The sequence below is a fragment of the Cygnus atratus genome, chromosome 5 (assembly GCF_013377495.2).
Source record: "Cygnus atratus isolate AKBS03 ecotype Queensland, Australia chromosome 5, CAtr_DNAZoo_HiC_assembly, whole genome shotgun sequence".
Classification (NCBI taxonomy): domain Eukaryota; kingdom Metazoa; phylum Chordata; class Aves; order Anseriformes; family Anatidae; genus Cygnus; species Cygnus atratus.
In genome coordinates, this window is record NC_066366.1 from 10,084,908 (window position 1) to 10,100,480 (window position 15,573).

The following is a 15,573-nucleotide window of genomic DNA, read 5'->3' on the forward strand; positions in this document are numbered from 1 at the left end:
GTGGCATTTGTTGAATTTCACCGAGTTCTGTGAGGTGGACAGAAAGCAACGTTACGTTTCAGTTAAGGAGCCTTGTTGCAGGAGCAGGAGAGGAAGCAAACTCCAAATCAGCAGTCCGTGTTAGCCCCCCATTTGCTTCAGAGAGTGCTGATCCACGGCAGCCTTCCAGCTAACATGGAGCTGTCTGTTTTTCCCAGTTGTGTGGCATTGGCTGGCTCCCTGATCCTCCTGCTCCTTTCTCCTTCACACCTGCTGCAGCCATCCTTAGGGGAGGAGGAACGGGAGCCAGCAGCAGGTGCCTCTCCCACCATGTATCTGTGCGCAGGTGGAGGAAAGAGCAGGCAGTGCAGGACGCTGGGTATCCAGCATCATGCCTAGCTGAGGTGTAAGGTAGTGTCTCCGTGTTGATAACAGAATTTGTTCTGTAGGGAGTATAGTTTTAGTCATTGGTGTTAGAGAACCTCTAAAAAAATCACAAGGAACTACAATGGTCCTTTTTATATAAAAGGATAAATAGAGCATTTTATTAACACTTTTTGCAGCAACAAAAGTGACACAGTCCACATCTTTTTCATTAAACACAGCAAAAGCTATGATCACATTTTACATCACTTTGAGGCACAAAGCAAAATATTTTTTTCTTAAGGTCAAGGTATGATTTGCATTTAAAAAAAAAAAAAAAAGAAGAAGGAGAAGAAACAATCCTCAAGTTGTATATTGCGGTAGCAGGGTTTCCAATCACTAGCACGATACAATGAACAGACCAAGAATCCAGAATGGATTATTACATACAATAATAATCATTTGATTGAATTAAGAAATGGATCATCGTTGTCATTTTAGAGTATTAAGAAGTGGTCTGGTGTTGCTAACTTCAGTTTGGTTCGGTTTGGTTTAATCCCAACAACCCCAAATATATACAACAAGCTAAATGAAGGTTAATATATAGACTAGAAGATTATGCACTTCATAATGCATTGCACTTATTGCTTGGTACACTAATGTTGCAGTCACCGTTGAGTTATGCTAAAAAGACAAGCGTGATGCTTGTTGGCTTCTTTCAACCCAACACTAGTTATTTGCCACTTTGGTTTGTGAGTTTATATTCAGTGTCCATTATTATTAGGTTTAATTGAAAGACAAATACATTTTTTTATTTATTTCAGGGATTTCTAAAATAGCAACATTTTCTATAATTACAGTATCTTCAATAAACTTATATCTATGTATATAACTGTGGCACGATGTGTAAAAATATGAATGCTATTAGGGGAAGAATAAGGGTTAAATTATTCTCTGTTTCTTCTATTGGCTTCAAAATATTCTGCAAAACAAATACATCCTTTTTCATAGGGCTACTTGCTCATAGTACATTTCTCTTTGGAATTTTCTATAAGACTATATCTTTTTCTAGTTTATATTGTGTTATTTTTTCTCTCCCTAAAGACACCAGTACAAAGTTGGAATATACTGCAAAGAAAAGAATAATAAAGCTTATTTTTGATAAAGGGATTTGACAGTCTGCATGAAAATTCAGACTTAACGTTGTTTTTTTTTTATTAGTTGATAAATGCAGGGAAGAACATGACAAGGCCTATAATTTCATAAGAATCTGTGCAGAATAGAAATAAGAACTTGTGCCCGAACATTCAGTATAAAACTCCTAAATAATTCCATTATTCATCACAGAGTAGCCTGCAGCATGTAATCACAATAAACATACAATATGCCCTATTTGTTCTGTTAGGCTTGATACAATTACACTTAAAGGAACTGGATCAAGCCTCTGTAAACGACTAGGACTCAGCCTTTCTCCTTTAAGAAAGCTCTTGTCTTAGACTAAACACACAATTCCTACATTGCACTTAGTAAACGTGTATTTAACACAATCTCTTTCAATACAGTGTAACAAATATATAAGTGCATTTTTAACGATCAAGTAATTTTGGCTTTCTAAAAAGAGCATTAGATGTGCCAACTTGGTTGCTTAGTTGTGCTTTAATCCTTAGTTATGAGTTTTAGCTCTTGTATACTGTAAGTATCTAATTGCCCCTATAGTTTTGACCAGTAAACCCTTAAAACTCTAATGTTTATCGAACAAATATAACCTAATGAAAGTGATGACATGTCACAACTCATACAGATTGCACTTTAATGGATTTTTTTTTTTACAGTAAGACCTTCCTGTTTGATATGTGTTTACATGTTTATACCACATTTTATTTCTGTGTGCAAACAATCACAATGAATTTAATCACAAACACTATAAAATATACCCAATATTTAGGGTTGTTATGAATAATCTCCTTCCTTGTAGTTGTATGAGTCTTGTACTTCCTGTTGTACAAATTCTTCTTTTTTCTCCCAACCATTAGGCCAGCCACCGTTGACCTGGGTTGTAGCACCATAGGACTTGGTGGTACCATAATTTACATAATTCTGAGTAATGTCCCCTGTCTCTTCAGCTAGTTCATCTTCATGAATAAAGCCACATTTCTCTTCACTTGTCTGTTCGGGGTCTGCCCAGGGTTGTTTCTCTCCTGAAGCAAATATGCCATAGAATATAACACCTCCATAATGAACTAAAGCAGCAATGAGGAAGACATACTGCCACTCTTCACGTGTCTGTAAAGAAGAAAGTTGCTAAATCAGACCACTGCCTATGCTTACCCAACTCTTCTGAGCTGAGAGACTTAAATTAGGCATTGAGGTTGTGATTGTCAGCAAAACTAAAACATATAAGTGTCCAATTTCCAATTACTTACATCCGTCTCCCTCTGAAAATCACTACTCATCAGCCTACAAAAGCACTGACCTTGTGAGCATATAGTGAGTGCAGCATGTTTCAAATTTGCAAGTTCCAGGATGTTATCCCCTAGAGGTCCCAGACTGCAATTCACTTATTCTGGCAAGTTGTATTGTGGAAAGGTCTTTTTATTGAAGCTAACAGTATTGAACTGGAAGATTTGAAAACCGTATTGCCACTTACCTTGTTCTTTGTCATTGCTCCAACAATTATAGGGCATACCATTCCAGACAAGGTCCCGACTCCATTAGAAATCCCCATTAATATGCTGGCATACCTTGGGGCAATGTCTAAATGGTTGACATTGAATCCTGCAAAGCAAAAGTCAGCAAACATTCGTACCATAACCAGAGCTATACTTTGGTTCTGAAAAGTAATGCTCTCACACGAAAATTTTAATATGACATATTTGAGCTCTTTAATTGCATTTATTTTTTTTCTAAAAGCTTTACAATGCTTAAACATCTATTTTTTTTTCTTTGAAAATAATATATTACAGAAGGATACTAAATGTATTTTGTTCCCCAAACTGGAGTTTTTAAAAATATCCTAGTAGTGATTGTTTAGAGAACCCAGAATATATTTAGACAAGGGTAAGGTTCGTATTGTCACAGTGTCATTCATGACCTTTTCATGGTGTAAATAACACGTTATTTCTTCTTCTAGCTTGTGCCACTTTCATTTCCTGTTGCCCAAATTTTTCTTTCACAGACTAGCAGAAGGGAGTTAGTTCCCTTCTGTTCTTGAGTGGTAAGATGAGAGGAGAAAAAAAGGGCTTATCTATAAATGATTTATTAATTATTCTCATAATATTTTTTTCCTTGCATTTCCAACAGCTTAATCCCCTTCGGATTTATGCAGTAATGATTTAAATTATCTTAGGAAAAATATCTGGTTCTATATGAAGTGTCCGAACTGATTATCTCCCAAATAAGCACTTAAGTAAGCGAAAGCAAAAGCCAGATCTCTGGATATCAGAACATAATTAAAAGAGAAAAGGCAAGTGCTTAGACATGGATAGCTGTTAGAAAATACCACACTTGTAAAGTTCTATGAAAAAGTCATGATACCTTGCAGATCTGGTATGTGGTATTAGGGACAGATTTGGAAGGAGAGTTTAGATGTTTGGCACAAAAGAAAAGAGAGTCTGCTTTAGACATAAGGAACCAGCATGGGAGAGGATACTAAGATCACAGCAGGAAAACACAGGAAGGCCAGCTCACTTGCATTTGGGAAAGGCAAAGGCAAAAGGGTGAGATAGCAGCAAGAAATGGGAGTAACTGATTTTAACATCAGAAAAAAAATTTTGAATAATTAGTCCCCAAAGTAGTAAAAAAAATACAGTACTAACAAAGCATTAAATAATACACAGTGAAAAAATGGTAAAGGTCTATATCTAAACAAAGACATATATTTAGGTATTGGCATACAATATCAATCCATTTGTGGTACACATTTAATTTTAAGAAAAACCTGTGGTGTACATTAGCACCTCACTGAAAAGGAAGTTTAATTTGCTGCATTGAATATGAAAAAGATTGAGTATTTGAACAAAGATAACCAATCTAAAAGATGTGATATTGATCCTACTTTTCTTTGTAATGTTCCTAAGTAACATCTGGAATTCTGAGGTTTGTTTTAAATTATTGTCAGTGAATAAAAAACAAATGAGGTGTTTTATATCTTAAAATAATCTAATTCATTAGTAGCAGTAGTATCTTACCAGATATGGCAAATCCACTAAAGCCTACGGCAAGTACTAAGAATGAAATAGCCACTCCTTTACTGTGAGAATATCCCACCACAAGAAGAAGAGTTGCTTCCATGCCAAAACCTTGAGAAATTGTAAAGAAAAACAGGCATCAGTTTTAATTCCCCCTCAGATACTGCAGACTTTAGGATATCATAACATTTCAGAGGAAGACAGAGGCAAAACGTTGCCCTAGAGTGCAATATAATCAGGCATTTCTTTCCTCCCTAAAAGACACGTGTTCTTGCTATGTCAGGTAATCCATATTTTATTATTTGTTTGCTTATCATTGCTTCCTGCCAGTTTTAAGCTCAAATCAAATACCATAATTGGGCTGGCACTAATGGGAGTATACACTCAACCTGCTTATGAACGTTTAAGTTCTCATCAGAGGCACAATTCATCTCCTGTAAGGTTAACCTCTGAGAAGTCAGATGGGTGATCCCAGCTCATTGTCAGAGGGTGTCCAGATGAGGAGTTAAGACACTGTAAGAAGCTGCTTGTAAGCAAATTACCCCAAAAGAGCTCATCTGCTCCTTTAAGAGTCAGAACGCTTTTTTAAGTATCAAACATCTCTTTTGAAATTAGACAGAGGAACAAATGTGTTTGTTTTTATTTAGTAACCCTGTCTATAACACACAAAAACTGTACAAAGGATTATGTCGTATGTGTATAAAACCATGCAGTTTGTTTACTGTATACAGCATTCTGTATGGATATTACATCTGTACAATAAACTTTTCTAATAAATTAGGAAAGCTTACCTCCGCAGTTCATTATCTTTCTCACAGTAGTGGTTGAAAGAATCTGTTTGCTTCTTAAGAAGTCTGCAATTTGTCCCCCAATGGGAACAATAATTGTCATCACTAAATGCGGCACAGCAGATAAGATACCCACCTAAAATAATAATTGGAAACAGCAGAGTAAAAGCTGCAAGAAAATACCGATTTTTCATTTTCGGAAACACTCAGCAATTAGCTAATTGTTTCTCTTCAATTTCACACAATGTATTCAAACTAAGAATCTTGGCTTGGTTTATGAAGTGAATAAAACTGTTGATCTTACGTTGCCTCTGTATTTTCTGAAGGGCAGTCGGACTTTTTAAGAATCTCCGGTGCCATGACACTTCACATTTATAGATTGTTTTCATAGTTCAGATTTAAACTAATAGCTTTATTTATTTTTTCCCCTAACTTATAGCTCATCTGCCCTCCCTTTTCAGGAAATTTATGATCAAATGTGTCTCGCTGAATTGCTACATTTCAGTTGGTGATGGGTTTGGCACAGCAATTGCCCAGCAAATCTAACACGTCCAGACATGTGAGGTCTGCAAAAGATTCCCTGTGGATCACCCTCACACATGCAGTGCCCATTTGCCTTTGATTTCTGAGCAGCCCACAAGCTGCAAATTTCACACAAGCACAGGACATGTCTGAGAAACTCTGAATATAGCAAACGATAATACACTAAATATCCATTGGCAATATACAAAATGCTATGCTTATTAGCAAATTAAGACACAGTAATTCTGCGATGACTGTCCCAAGCTGTAAGAATATATTTGAAGACCATTCCTTCCAAGTAGTGCCTAGCTCAAGCTGCCACCTGCTATCTCCTGCCAACAGAACTGCCTTGCAGATGGTTTGCTTCTGGGAGGCGTGACATTTTGTTCTACTGGTGAATTCTGATTACTGTCTATATCTGGAAATGTGCTTACACCCAGTGCTTTTGCGTATTTCCTTTCTGAACAGTGTGTCAGTCAGGCCCGATGGCTGACTTGAGTTACGTCAGTGTGCAGAGCAGACAGACTTCACAAGAACACGGAGAGTACAATTGGTCTTTGCTTTCCCACTGAAGTGGTGAAATAGCGTATTTCGGTGCAGTTTACATACGTGGCGACTGTGTGGTGGTAGCTAGCTTCATGTTAATAGGTGTTTCCCCCAATAAGCCAAATAATAACTACAAGGCAACTATGGTATTGTAATTACTGCAGTGGGGTGTTCCTTAAATTATAATTGTTCATTTATCAGCATCCATGTCCACAGCAGATGGAAAGATGAAAATTGGCTTTCCTGCTGTTGTTTACAAAGCTCCACATTTCTTTGAATACACTCTAAGAAAAATCTTCTGGAACAAAATGACCAGATTAATTAAGCATGTGACCATTCTTACTGCATGCATAACAGATAAAGTTATGTTTATCATTCAACATAAGAACATAACAATTTTAGACTGAAAATCCAAATACTTTATTGCCCATCATAATGGAATTATCATGAAGCATTTACACTCTCTTTTTGATGTTCAGGTGCCATGCTATATATAGAAAATGGTCTTAAAGCAGCACACCTGTTCAGTCCAGTTCTGGTTTTTGAAGATGGGGTATTACCAAATCTGAGCCTCATTTTAAAGGGTTGGGTTTTTTGTTTGATTTTTGTTTTTGTTTTTGTTTGTGTGTTTTAATATACTAGAATGGGCTCATACACTTAGCTCTGAGAGCTGGATTTCCAAAAATTAATTTTGTATCTGTAGCCCATCTTTAAATGCAGGATGGCATTACATAATTTTGACAATGCCCCGTATTACTGCAATATTTTGGTTGCTACTAGAATGCTCTAAATGCTCTAAAATCACTCATATCACAATTTAGAGTGGCTCAATACCTCCTAGAACAGTATGAAAAGAATATGGATGTCTCAAAAGCACAAGCTGCCATCACTTTCAGAAGAGGGAAATCAGCATTTGCAGAAAGCTTACTGGATCCTCTGAGGCTTGCTTGCATGTGTCCATATTCATGGTAAGGGGCTGATTGAAAATTCATATGAATTATGGGGAACGTTGCACCATATTTAGGTCTCATATTTGGCATCATCTATTTCTCTTCTTAATTAGAAAAAAAAAAAAACACAGGTGTGGCTCTCACCACATTAAAGGGGGGCATTGAACAGTGATAGAGTGCATTGTTCTTCCTAAAACTAAGTGGCCCTGCTTTGCAAAGTGCACTTGGAAAAATGTAAACACTTGGGCAGATTTCTGTACAGCCTTCCTGCAAACCCTGGGGTGTCAGAGACAGAAGTGCACTGGGTCTTACTATACGTTCGAACACCTTGCATGATCTGGCTGCAAGAACCCAACTGAAGGGCTTATTACAAGGATAAGGACCCCAAGGAGGGGCTATCACTAAATAACACCATCCTGCCTTCACCTGCTGCTATCCAGTCCTTTGCCATTGCTGTTACTTCACTCATAGGTGCTGGTAAGGGGAACAGTAACTTGGAGTGATCATTTTTGAGGCCTATAAACGTGTGGTAAAGATGCAGAACACTTATTTTTCCATCTTCCAAAAAATAGCACAAATATTGCTCAGATACTTGCTTAGCTAAGATAAAACATTATTATTTTTTTACATTATTCTTACATACCTTGCTTATTTCAAATCCAAACACTTCCTCAAAGTAGGCAGGCTGACTAATAAGCAGCAAGTAAAAAGTCCAGCTCCTACAGAAGTTTGCAACAATTATTGCATAGACTGGCATAGATGTAAAAAATTTTCTCCAAGGCGTTTTGTATTTCTGAAACATAAAAAGGGGATCCAGTCAGCATTTGGATCATTACCAAATATCTATCTTCCCTTTTCCTCTTTGTTATTTTTCCCTATACTCCAACAAGTTAATATATGCATGACTTCATGTACTCATTGAATTCCAGTGACTTTGTCTTAAAGTACATGCATCCACATTATTAATATAAAAACATAAACAAGGAAAAATTACTGTGAAATACACAAGTGGAGAAACTCAGTGATACTTAGCTCTATCATAAAATGAATGTACAAATGCTGTTAGATTAGTCATGTAATATAAAGATATAAAGATATGAAGTCCAAAATTGTCTCTAAAAGAGAATGTTGCTGAATATAAGTCAACAGTCAGTTTTACACTGTCGGTACACAATTTCATCCACATTTATTTTAAGCATGCATTTTAGCATCTAGATCTTAACCCCAAAATTCTGATTTTTTTGATTATGTTTTTTTTGGCAGGTCTCAGCTGAAGCTGTTTCGTCAATATATTTTTGCTATGTTTTATTATATGTTTAAATGAATTGGGTAATGAAAAAAGATGACAGATGGGCAGAACTACAATCCTGCTGAGTCCCAGCACTTCTCTGTGAGCCCGTGGTTCTGTCCATCTGTGTTGATACAAATGCAGAATCCAGACACTGATGAGTGTCTGAAAACTGCTTGAATACTGCTTTTTATTCAAAGAAATCTGACCTGGTAGATAGATATGTCACACTTTGTATGCCTATCAAATTGCACTCAAGTGAAAGCTGGGGAAGAATTTCAGTTTATGTATTTTAGAAGCAACTATTGACACAAACTAATCACTTCCAGAAATATTTAATTAAAAGCAAGAATAAAAAATAAACAGAAATATCCAAGCCCTGCTAAAATTACACCAACATTCATTGAAATACCTTGTTTCACATAAGATTTTCAAAAGCATTTATGGGTGTACGAAACCATGAACACTGTTGAATCCAGCTATCAAGAAAAAGAAAAGACTGTAATATTTCCAGTTCCCTATTCAGTCTGGATCAAAGGTTTTGACTAAGAAGATGGAGGTATATTCCTGCAGCTTGACAGCATGCTTCCAGCACTGTAATGGGGGGTGTATTTATGGCTCTACTAGCATGCTGTAATGCAACTTGCAGTCTTTCTTGCAAATGAAACGTACGGTAGAAAGGGTTTGCTTTTTCTGGTGTTCTGAAGACCTCGGTAGACACCAAGTACTGCTATTCCTCTAGTTTACTTTTAGGAAGATGAAAACGCTTTAGAAGGGATAAATAGGAAGGAAATGAACCATTTGAACTCAGGGTAGTGTAAAAGTCTAATAAACCTGCAATTCCAGATGTAGTTCTAGCTTTAGCTCTAGCTCTTTTTTATATTTTGGAGTAGAAAAAGACCAGGCATAAATTCTATGAGCAATCCTCTGAAACCTGTATTCTCTTCACAAGGAAGCAATATCCACCCAGAAATCCATCAGCATATTTTAGATCTCCCCTTCTCCCCGCCCCAAAAAAGTTCAATTGTTCAACATGTGCTGTTCTGTCTAAAAGAAGTAGCACATTGAATTTTTTTTTGTTTTTGTTTCTTTTTGGCTTTTTGTTTGATTTTTATTTTCATTGTTCCTAACTCATAGGAAATAAGTGTATGAGTAATATTCTTACTTCCATTGCACCTAGGAGGTTGGCACTCTCTCCAATGCTTTCTTCTATGTATCTTCTTTCTTCGTCTGTGATCGTAGGATGCTTTGCAGGGCTCTCATATGAAACCAAAAGCCAGAACATATACCAGACTATACCAAAGCTCCCTTTGGAACGGAAAGAAAAACTTTAAAAAGAAATGCACAGTAAAGGAGCAAACAAGAAAAAAATACGTGGATAATTGTAATCAATTTAAATGGCAAATGTTGTTACTGACAGCCTGATCCTGCAAACAATATTTGTGCAGAATACACGAAGAGCTGTACCACCGTGAAGTCTTGGTTTCACTTACAGAGTGCCTTCACTCTAAGTGAATGGTCACTGATATTCAACATCGATTTGTACAATGCAGTGCAATGAAATAGCTCCCATTTTGTTCTACCAGGTTGTAAACGATGTTCCATTCTGCTTTAAGCCATCGTTGTTTGATTACTGCACTAAATTTTTTACCTGCAAAACACAAGATTGTGGCGCTGTTTTCAACATAACAACAGAATTCTTGAGTAGTTTATTAAGTTTCTGAAAGGGTTCCCCTTCATTCACATCAATTTTACACTGCAGAATGTGTAAAATTTGCCTTTGGGTCTTTGGGCCATTTTTCTTCCAGCAGTGTATTCACACAACTAGTGTGAATAGAGTTATGTAGCTCTTCAGATAAAAATCAAGACGTCTTATTCAGGAGAGGTACTCTTGACTTACAGTTGTATAAATGAAAGAGCGATGTTACCTCTGAGAATCTGAGATTCTATGGATTTGCATAGCAGGTTGCACTGCTTATACTAAAAGTGATGAAGGTTTTGCCATTATTGTTTAATAATGTTGCTTTCCATTAAATTCTATTCTTTTATTTTATTTTCTATTTCTCAAGACCGTATGTTTGGCTTTATGGAAACATTATTTTTTTTTGGGGGGGGGAGGCGGGGGGGGAGGCAGGCTCTTAAGCATAGTTTTTACATCTTTAGATGGGGTAGATTAAGGTGATACGATATTGGAGTGAGATGAGAGAAGCGCGTACCGTACACATAGAACACCGAAGACCACCCTGTATATTGCACTAGGATCCCAGCTAAAGGCATTGCAATAACTGCTCCTGCATAGGAACCTGCAAAACAAGACGTGTGTAGATGAAAAAAGGAGAAAAATTCAGTCTCAGAATGCTTTTACATTACAAATGAAAGAAAGACCAAAATGGAAATTTACTTACCACAAAAGGAAGTGGTTGCTAACCTACTTCTCTCTAATGGGGGGGCCCACTTGCTCCAGATGCCGTGGCAGGCAGGGTAGGTGACTCCCTGGGGAACGAGTGTGCCACAGGTCAGCTAATGCTGAGCAGTTGGTCAGGTCATTGTGCATGAATTTCTGTTTTAACACTGCTACAAACAGGAAGCTGAGAACACTTTACATTTCTATAGCAAAGTCTGAGCACAGCTGTAGAAAAACTTCTATTTCTGGTAAATCAGTCTGGTAAAAGTTTGGGTTTTGTTCATCACTACCAATCTTTTCAGAGGACTTACAGAGCAGATACAAAACATGATTATTCCTTTTTGCTCTGCCTCCCTCCTTCCAGGAGAGAACAGTGAAGAATTAAAAAGAAAGAATCTTAATGCACGAGTATCGGAGTCAAAGGAGGGATGAAAACATGGATCCTTCGGGGTCTTTCTAATGCTGGGCTCATTTCTGCAACCCACAGTTTTGGTGGCCTTCTAACATTTTTTATGACCTTCTAGCATTTCAAATATAATTTAGCAAATACAGTTTCCTTTTCCATTGCTCTAAAACTATAAAACAAGATCAATAAGAGCTTAAAAATATAATCTTATATAATCTATAAATAAATAAATAAATAAATAAATAAATAAAATATTATCTTATATCTTAGTCTTTAATGAACCTTTTTGAGCACTTAAGCAAAGAATTGGATGATCTTAGTTGGTTTGATTTTAAACCAGTTACATTTTAGGTTGAGTCTCTCTTCAAAACCAGCCTTAACTCATGATAGAAATACCACAAATAAATCACAACGTCTTGTAGTGTTGAAATTTTAGAAAAAGTAATATGAAATGTACTGTACTTTTTCACAAAATTAAAGTGTAAGAATTGCTATGATGTATGTGTAGTTATATATAGCCACTTTTCCCTTAATTTGATGTTATATTTCCTCTGCAAAAATTAGAAGAATTAATAGCTTCTTGCAAATGTTGTGATTATCCCTTTGAATACGCAAAAAGCTTGTAAAATACATTGTTTTGTATTCAAAGGGATTTTATAACCAATTTAATGTTCATTTTAGTCTTTTTTGTTAACTTTATTAACTTCCCCCCCCAAATAATCTGATGCAATCTTAAGATTGCCATGATTTATTGTAAACCTTCTTCAAACAGTAATGCTTGAGATATTTTGTATTTGCCATCCCTTAAAACAGTATCACAGAAATGAGTGATGAAAGAGCTATTTTAGTTTGTAATTAACCACTTGCTTCTGTTCCTCTCCTCTTTGTGGTCATGCACACCTGTGTCCATGCAAAGCACTCTTCAGGAGTGGATCTATGTTTACACATGTATACTTCAAGTACTTAATTGCCAGTTACCTAACTTTCTACATCTTCTTTTTGAGCCTTTGTAAATAATAAAGTGCATGAAATAAATTCAGCTCACACAACAGAAGTGCACAACGCTTGGGAAGAAGGAGCAGTGATCACATGTCTAAAATCTGAAACAAACAATTTTAGAAGGCAGGCTCAGTATTTTTCTCTCTTCAGTCACTGTAAACCTCTCATTCATTCACATGGCTGGGGAAGCTGTGAGAGAAGCTTAATTCATTAAGAGAAGCTTAATTCATTATTGTAGATTTAGTCTGTGATACTGGACAGTAAATAACTGTTGAGAATTGCACCAATATAAGCCCTGTGCTGGACAGGATTTCAGTAAAACTGCACTGTTAAATGTTTATATTACTGGCTTCTCAGCAAGGGAAAACTTCACTACATAATTTCATAGGTGAAAGAAAATCCATAATTCTTACAGTGTAACCCATTACACTAAAAATCAGGAGTAAATTAAAAGCAATTTTTATTTTTTATCAAAAAAGTGGCAGTTGCTGCTTAAAAGCTAATAAACATGCATCAATTTTACTGGTTATGTTATGATTTTTCCATACCTCCACAAGGCCCTGCAAGATCCTAACAAAGATGACACACCCGTAATGCACCCTGGCTGCAGATGGTATTAGCATGTTGAGGGAGGATGTCAGCAGGATAGCAGCACCAAACACTCTGCAAGGGTGGAAAAAACAAGTAAAGGAAGCAACTTCAGTATTGTTCCAGTGGACATATTCCACATATGTTCACGTACCCATATCAATAAATTTCAGTGTATGATATTTATGTAGGGGATTTACTAACTGCTGGACTGGGTTAGTGTCTGCTTTTATCTAGTGTAATAACCTGTGTGATAAGACCCACATGGACATATACATCTATTTAGCATTGTTTCCTAAGGAAATACATCTTGTGCAATCACGTCTATATCTTACTGTCTTTATATATCCCCGCTCTTTCCTTTCCTTAATTTTTGCCTTTATTTCAACCAACTCTGAATCTATTCTCCAACATCTAGTGAAGTTAGAAATTAAATCTCCAAATATTTTGCTAAACTGGGTGGCTGGGCAAAAAAGAAATTTGTATTAATGCTTTCATCGTAAAAAAGTGGCAACGTACATTCACTACTTTTAAAGCAGAAGAGAATCCACATTTATAAATGCCAAAGCAGAAGGAAGAATTTCAAACAGAGACAGCATTTTCTTAGCTACAAAAGCAAGTCAATGTGTGTCAAGTCAAGCACACGCCCAAAGCAAAGAGAGCATTCTTTCTGCTGTTTTTTTTTCAGGGGCTGCTCATTGAATATTGATAATTTTGCCTCCAACAACATCCTAGCAATTGCTTTAAATCAAGTACATTACAAGGTCTAAATACATGTGTGAAATAATAATTCATATTCAAAATTACACTGTTTCGACTAAATTTTAATTTAATTTAATGAATGTGAACCCCTTGTGGTAGCAAGCCTTTTCGCCGGTATTATTATTTTTTTTTCTGTTCATTCAGCTATGCAAAGTGATGTACCCAGTGGCATTGATTGGCCTCTTTCTTTATACAAAATTATGTAATGCTAAAATAAATCCTGGAGATATCTTAACATATGACATCATGGTATCTGATGTGGAACTGATTTGACAGAAACCTTTAACCTTAGCATGTGTTCTTTAGAAATTGGTACAGTGCCATAAGTTAGTGAGAAACAGACCTTAGGCTAAGGAAGGAAGAAGCTGTGATAAATTTCAAGAGGAAATTTCTTCCTGAATACATCTATTTTTCAGATCATCTATTTAGAGTTACATCCTGATAAAAATACTTAAATAGCAAATTAAACATATTCCACTGCTAAAGTTTGACAAATATTAAGTGGCAGCTGTACAGAAAAAAAAATAAATAAATAGCTCTAACCCTGGTCTCTTCACTGTACTCCTGGTGTCCCCATCTTGTGTCAGAGAACATCTGGCTCGCTGTGCAGCACGATTCTGCCGTTGCTTGGCAGCATGTTCAGTACATTCACCGGGACTGACTGGTGCGTGTGTTTGTGTCTCATTGAGTGAACTGTCTTGGCCTGAATTCTGTCTTTACTCCTAATTTCTATATGTGTAAGTTTCTTTTTCATATCTTTGTGAATCACATCAAAAGTGAGTGCAGTTCATTTCCTTACATTTTAATATCCCTGATATGTTCACATAAAATATTATGGTGTCTTGGTTTTCATTTGATTTTTTTCTATATTTATTAATGAGAATAGTGTGGGACTCAGGGGAGCTTTGCTTGTGATTTTTATGAATTCTTTTCAAAAGTAAGATGCTCCTGTTACCAATTTCTGAAGAAAAATGGACTGTAACTGTTTTAAAGATTCATTGAGAATATCGTTTTTTTTTTTGTGAGCAAGAAGAAAGCACTTCTTGGTTTGTAGCTTTTTCTATTTCTTTTCTGAATAGATATTTAACTAGGTTTCTAATGCAGCAATATATTTTTAAGTTTGTGGATCAGTGCATAGACTTGCTGGAGCAGATTCTTAGCTAGTGTGAATCAGCACAACACTTTCTAAATTACAGTTCCTGTTCAAGTCCTGCAGAGATATTAGGAATTTGCCATCTCTTTATAGGGATGAGATCTACAAAATAGTTGTGGTATATAGCTATTTCATCAAGGAAATTTAGTCTGATTTTTCAATTCTGCATCTGAAATCAGCTTCTGTTTGCCAAAATTGAAGGCTGTGTTTCCCAGAATTGCCTTGTTCTCATGTTCACTAAAGAGAAGCTGTTTTTTTTGAATTTGTTCTTTCTAGAAAAGAAAGTAAAATGTGTTTTAGAGAATGATCCAAGACATGCATCTTTGAAATGAAAATCTTGCCTGTATTCAGACACACAACTGCTAGTGAATGTTCAGTTATGTTGAGGACCGTGTGATGAAACAATTCCACAATGTCACTTGTAAGTCAGAGTTCTCAGGGCTATGCTTTATCAAAGCAGCTTTCTCAAAAACAAACTCATTTTTTTCCAAATATCTATGGATTTAAGAGCAGAATACATTAGAGTTAAATTATGATTCATGACAGAAATGTCCTTTCTGTTCTTTTTTTTTTTTTTTTTTTTCTGGAATCCAAATTAAATGCAGTGCCATGATTTTAGTGTATGGCTATTGTAGTGA

At 36.1% G+C, this 15,573-nt stretch overlaps 1 protein-coding gene across 1 annotated transcript in view; it reads right to left on the reverse strand.

Annotated features, from left to right (window-relative positions):
• Positions 1-491: 491 nt before the first annotated feature.
• SLC17A6 (solute carrier family 17 member 6) overlaps positions 492-15,573 on the reverse strand; it is a 32,772-nt gene continuing 17,690 nt past the window's right edge. Inside the window, exons 4-12 of the mRNA XM_050711146.1 lie at positions 12,981-13,095; positions 11,029-11,116; positions 10,840-10,926; positions 9,789-9,931; positions 7,979-8,128; positions 5,321-5,453; positions 4,530-4,640; positions 2,990-3,117; positions 492-2,625 (exon numbers count right to left, since the gene is read on the reverse strand). Of these exons, the coding sequence (XP_050567103.1) occupies positions 2,293-2,625; positions 2,990-3,117; positions 4,530-4,640; positions 5,321-5,453; positions 7,979-8,128; positions 9,789-9,931; positions 10,840-10,926; positions 11,029-11,116; positions 12,981-13,095 (1,288 nt within the window). The 3' untranslated portion in view covers positions 492-2,292. The remainder of the gene's footprint in view (positions 2,626-2,989; positions 3,118-4,529; positions 4,641-5,320; positions 5,454-7,978; positions 8,129-9,788; positions 9,932-10,839; positions 10,927-11,028; positions 11,117-12,980; positions 13,096-15,573) is intronic.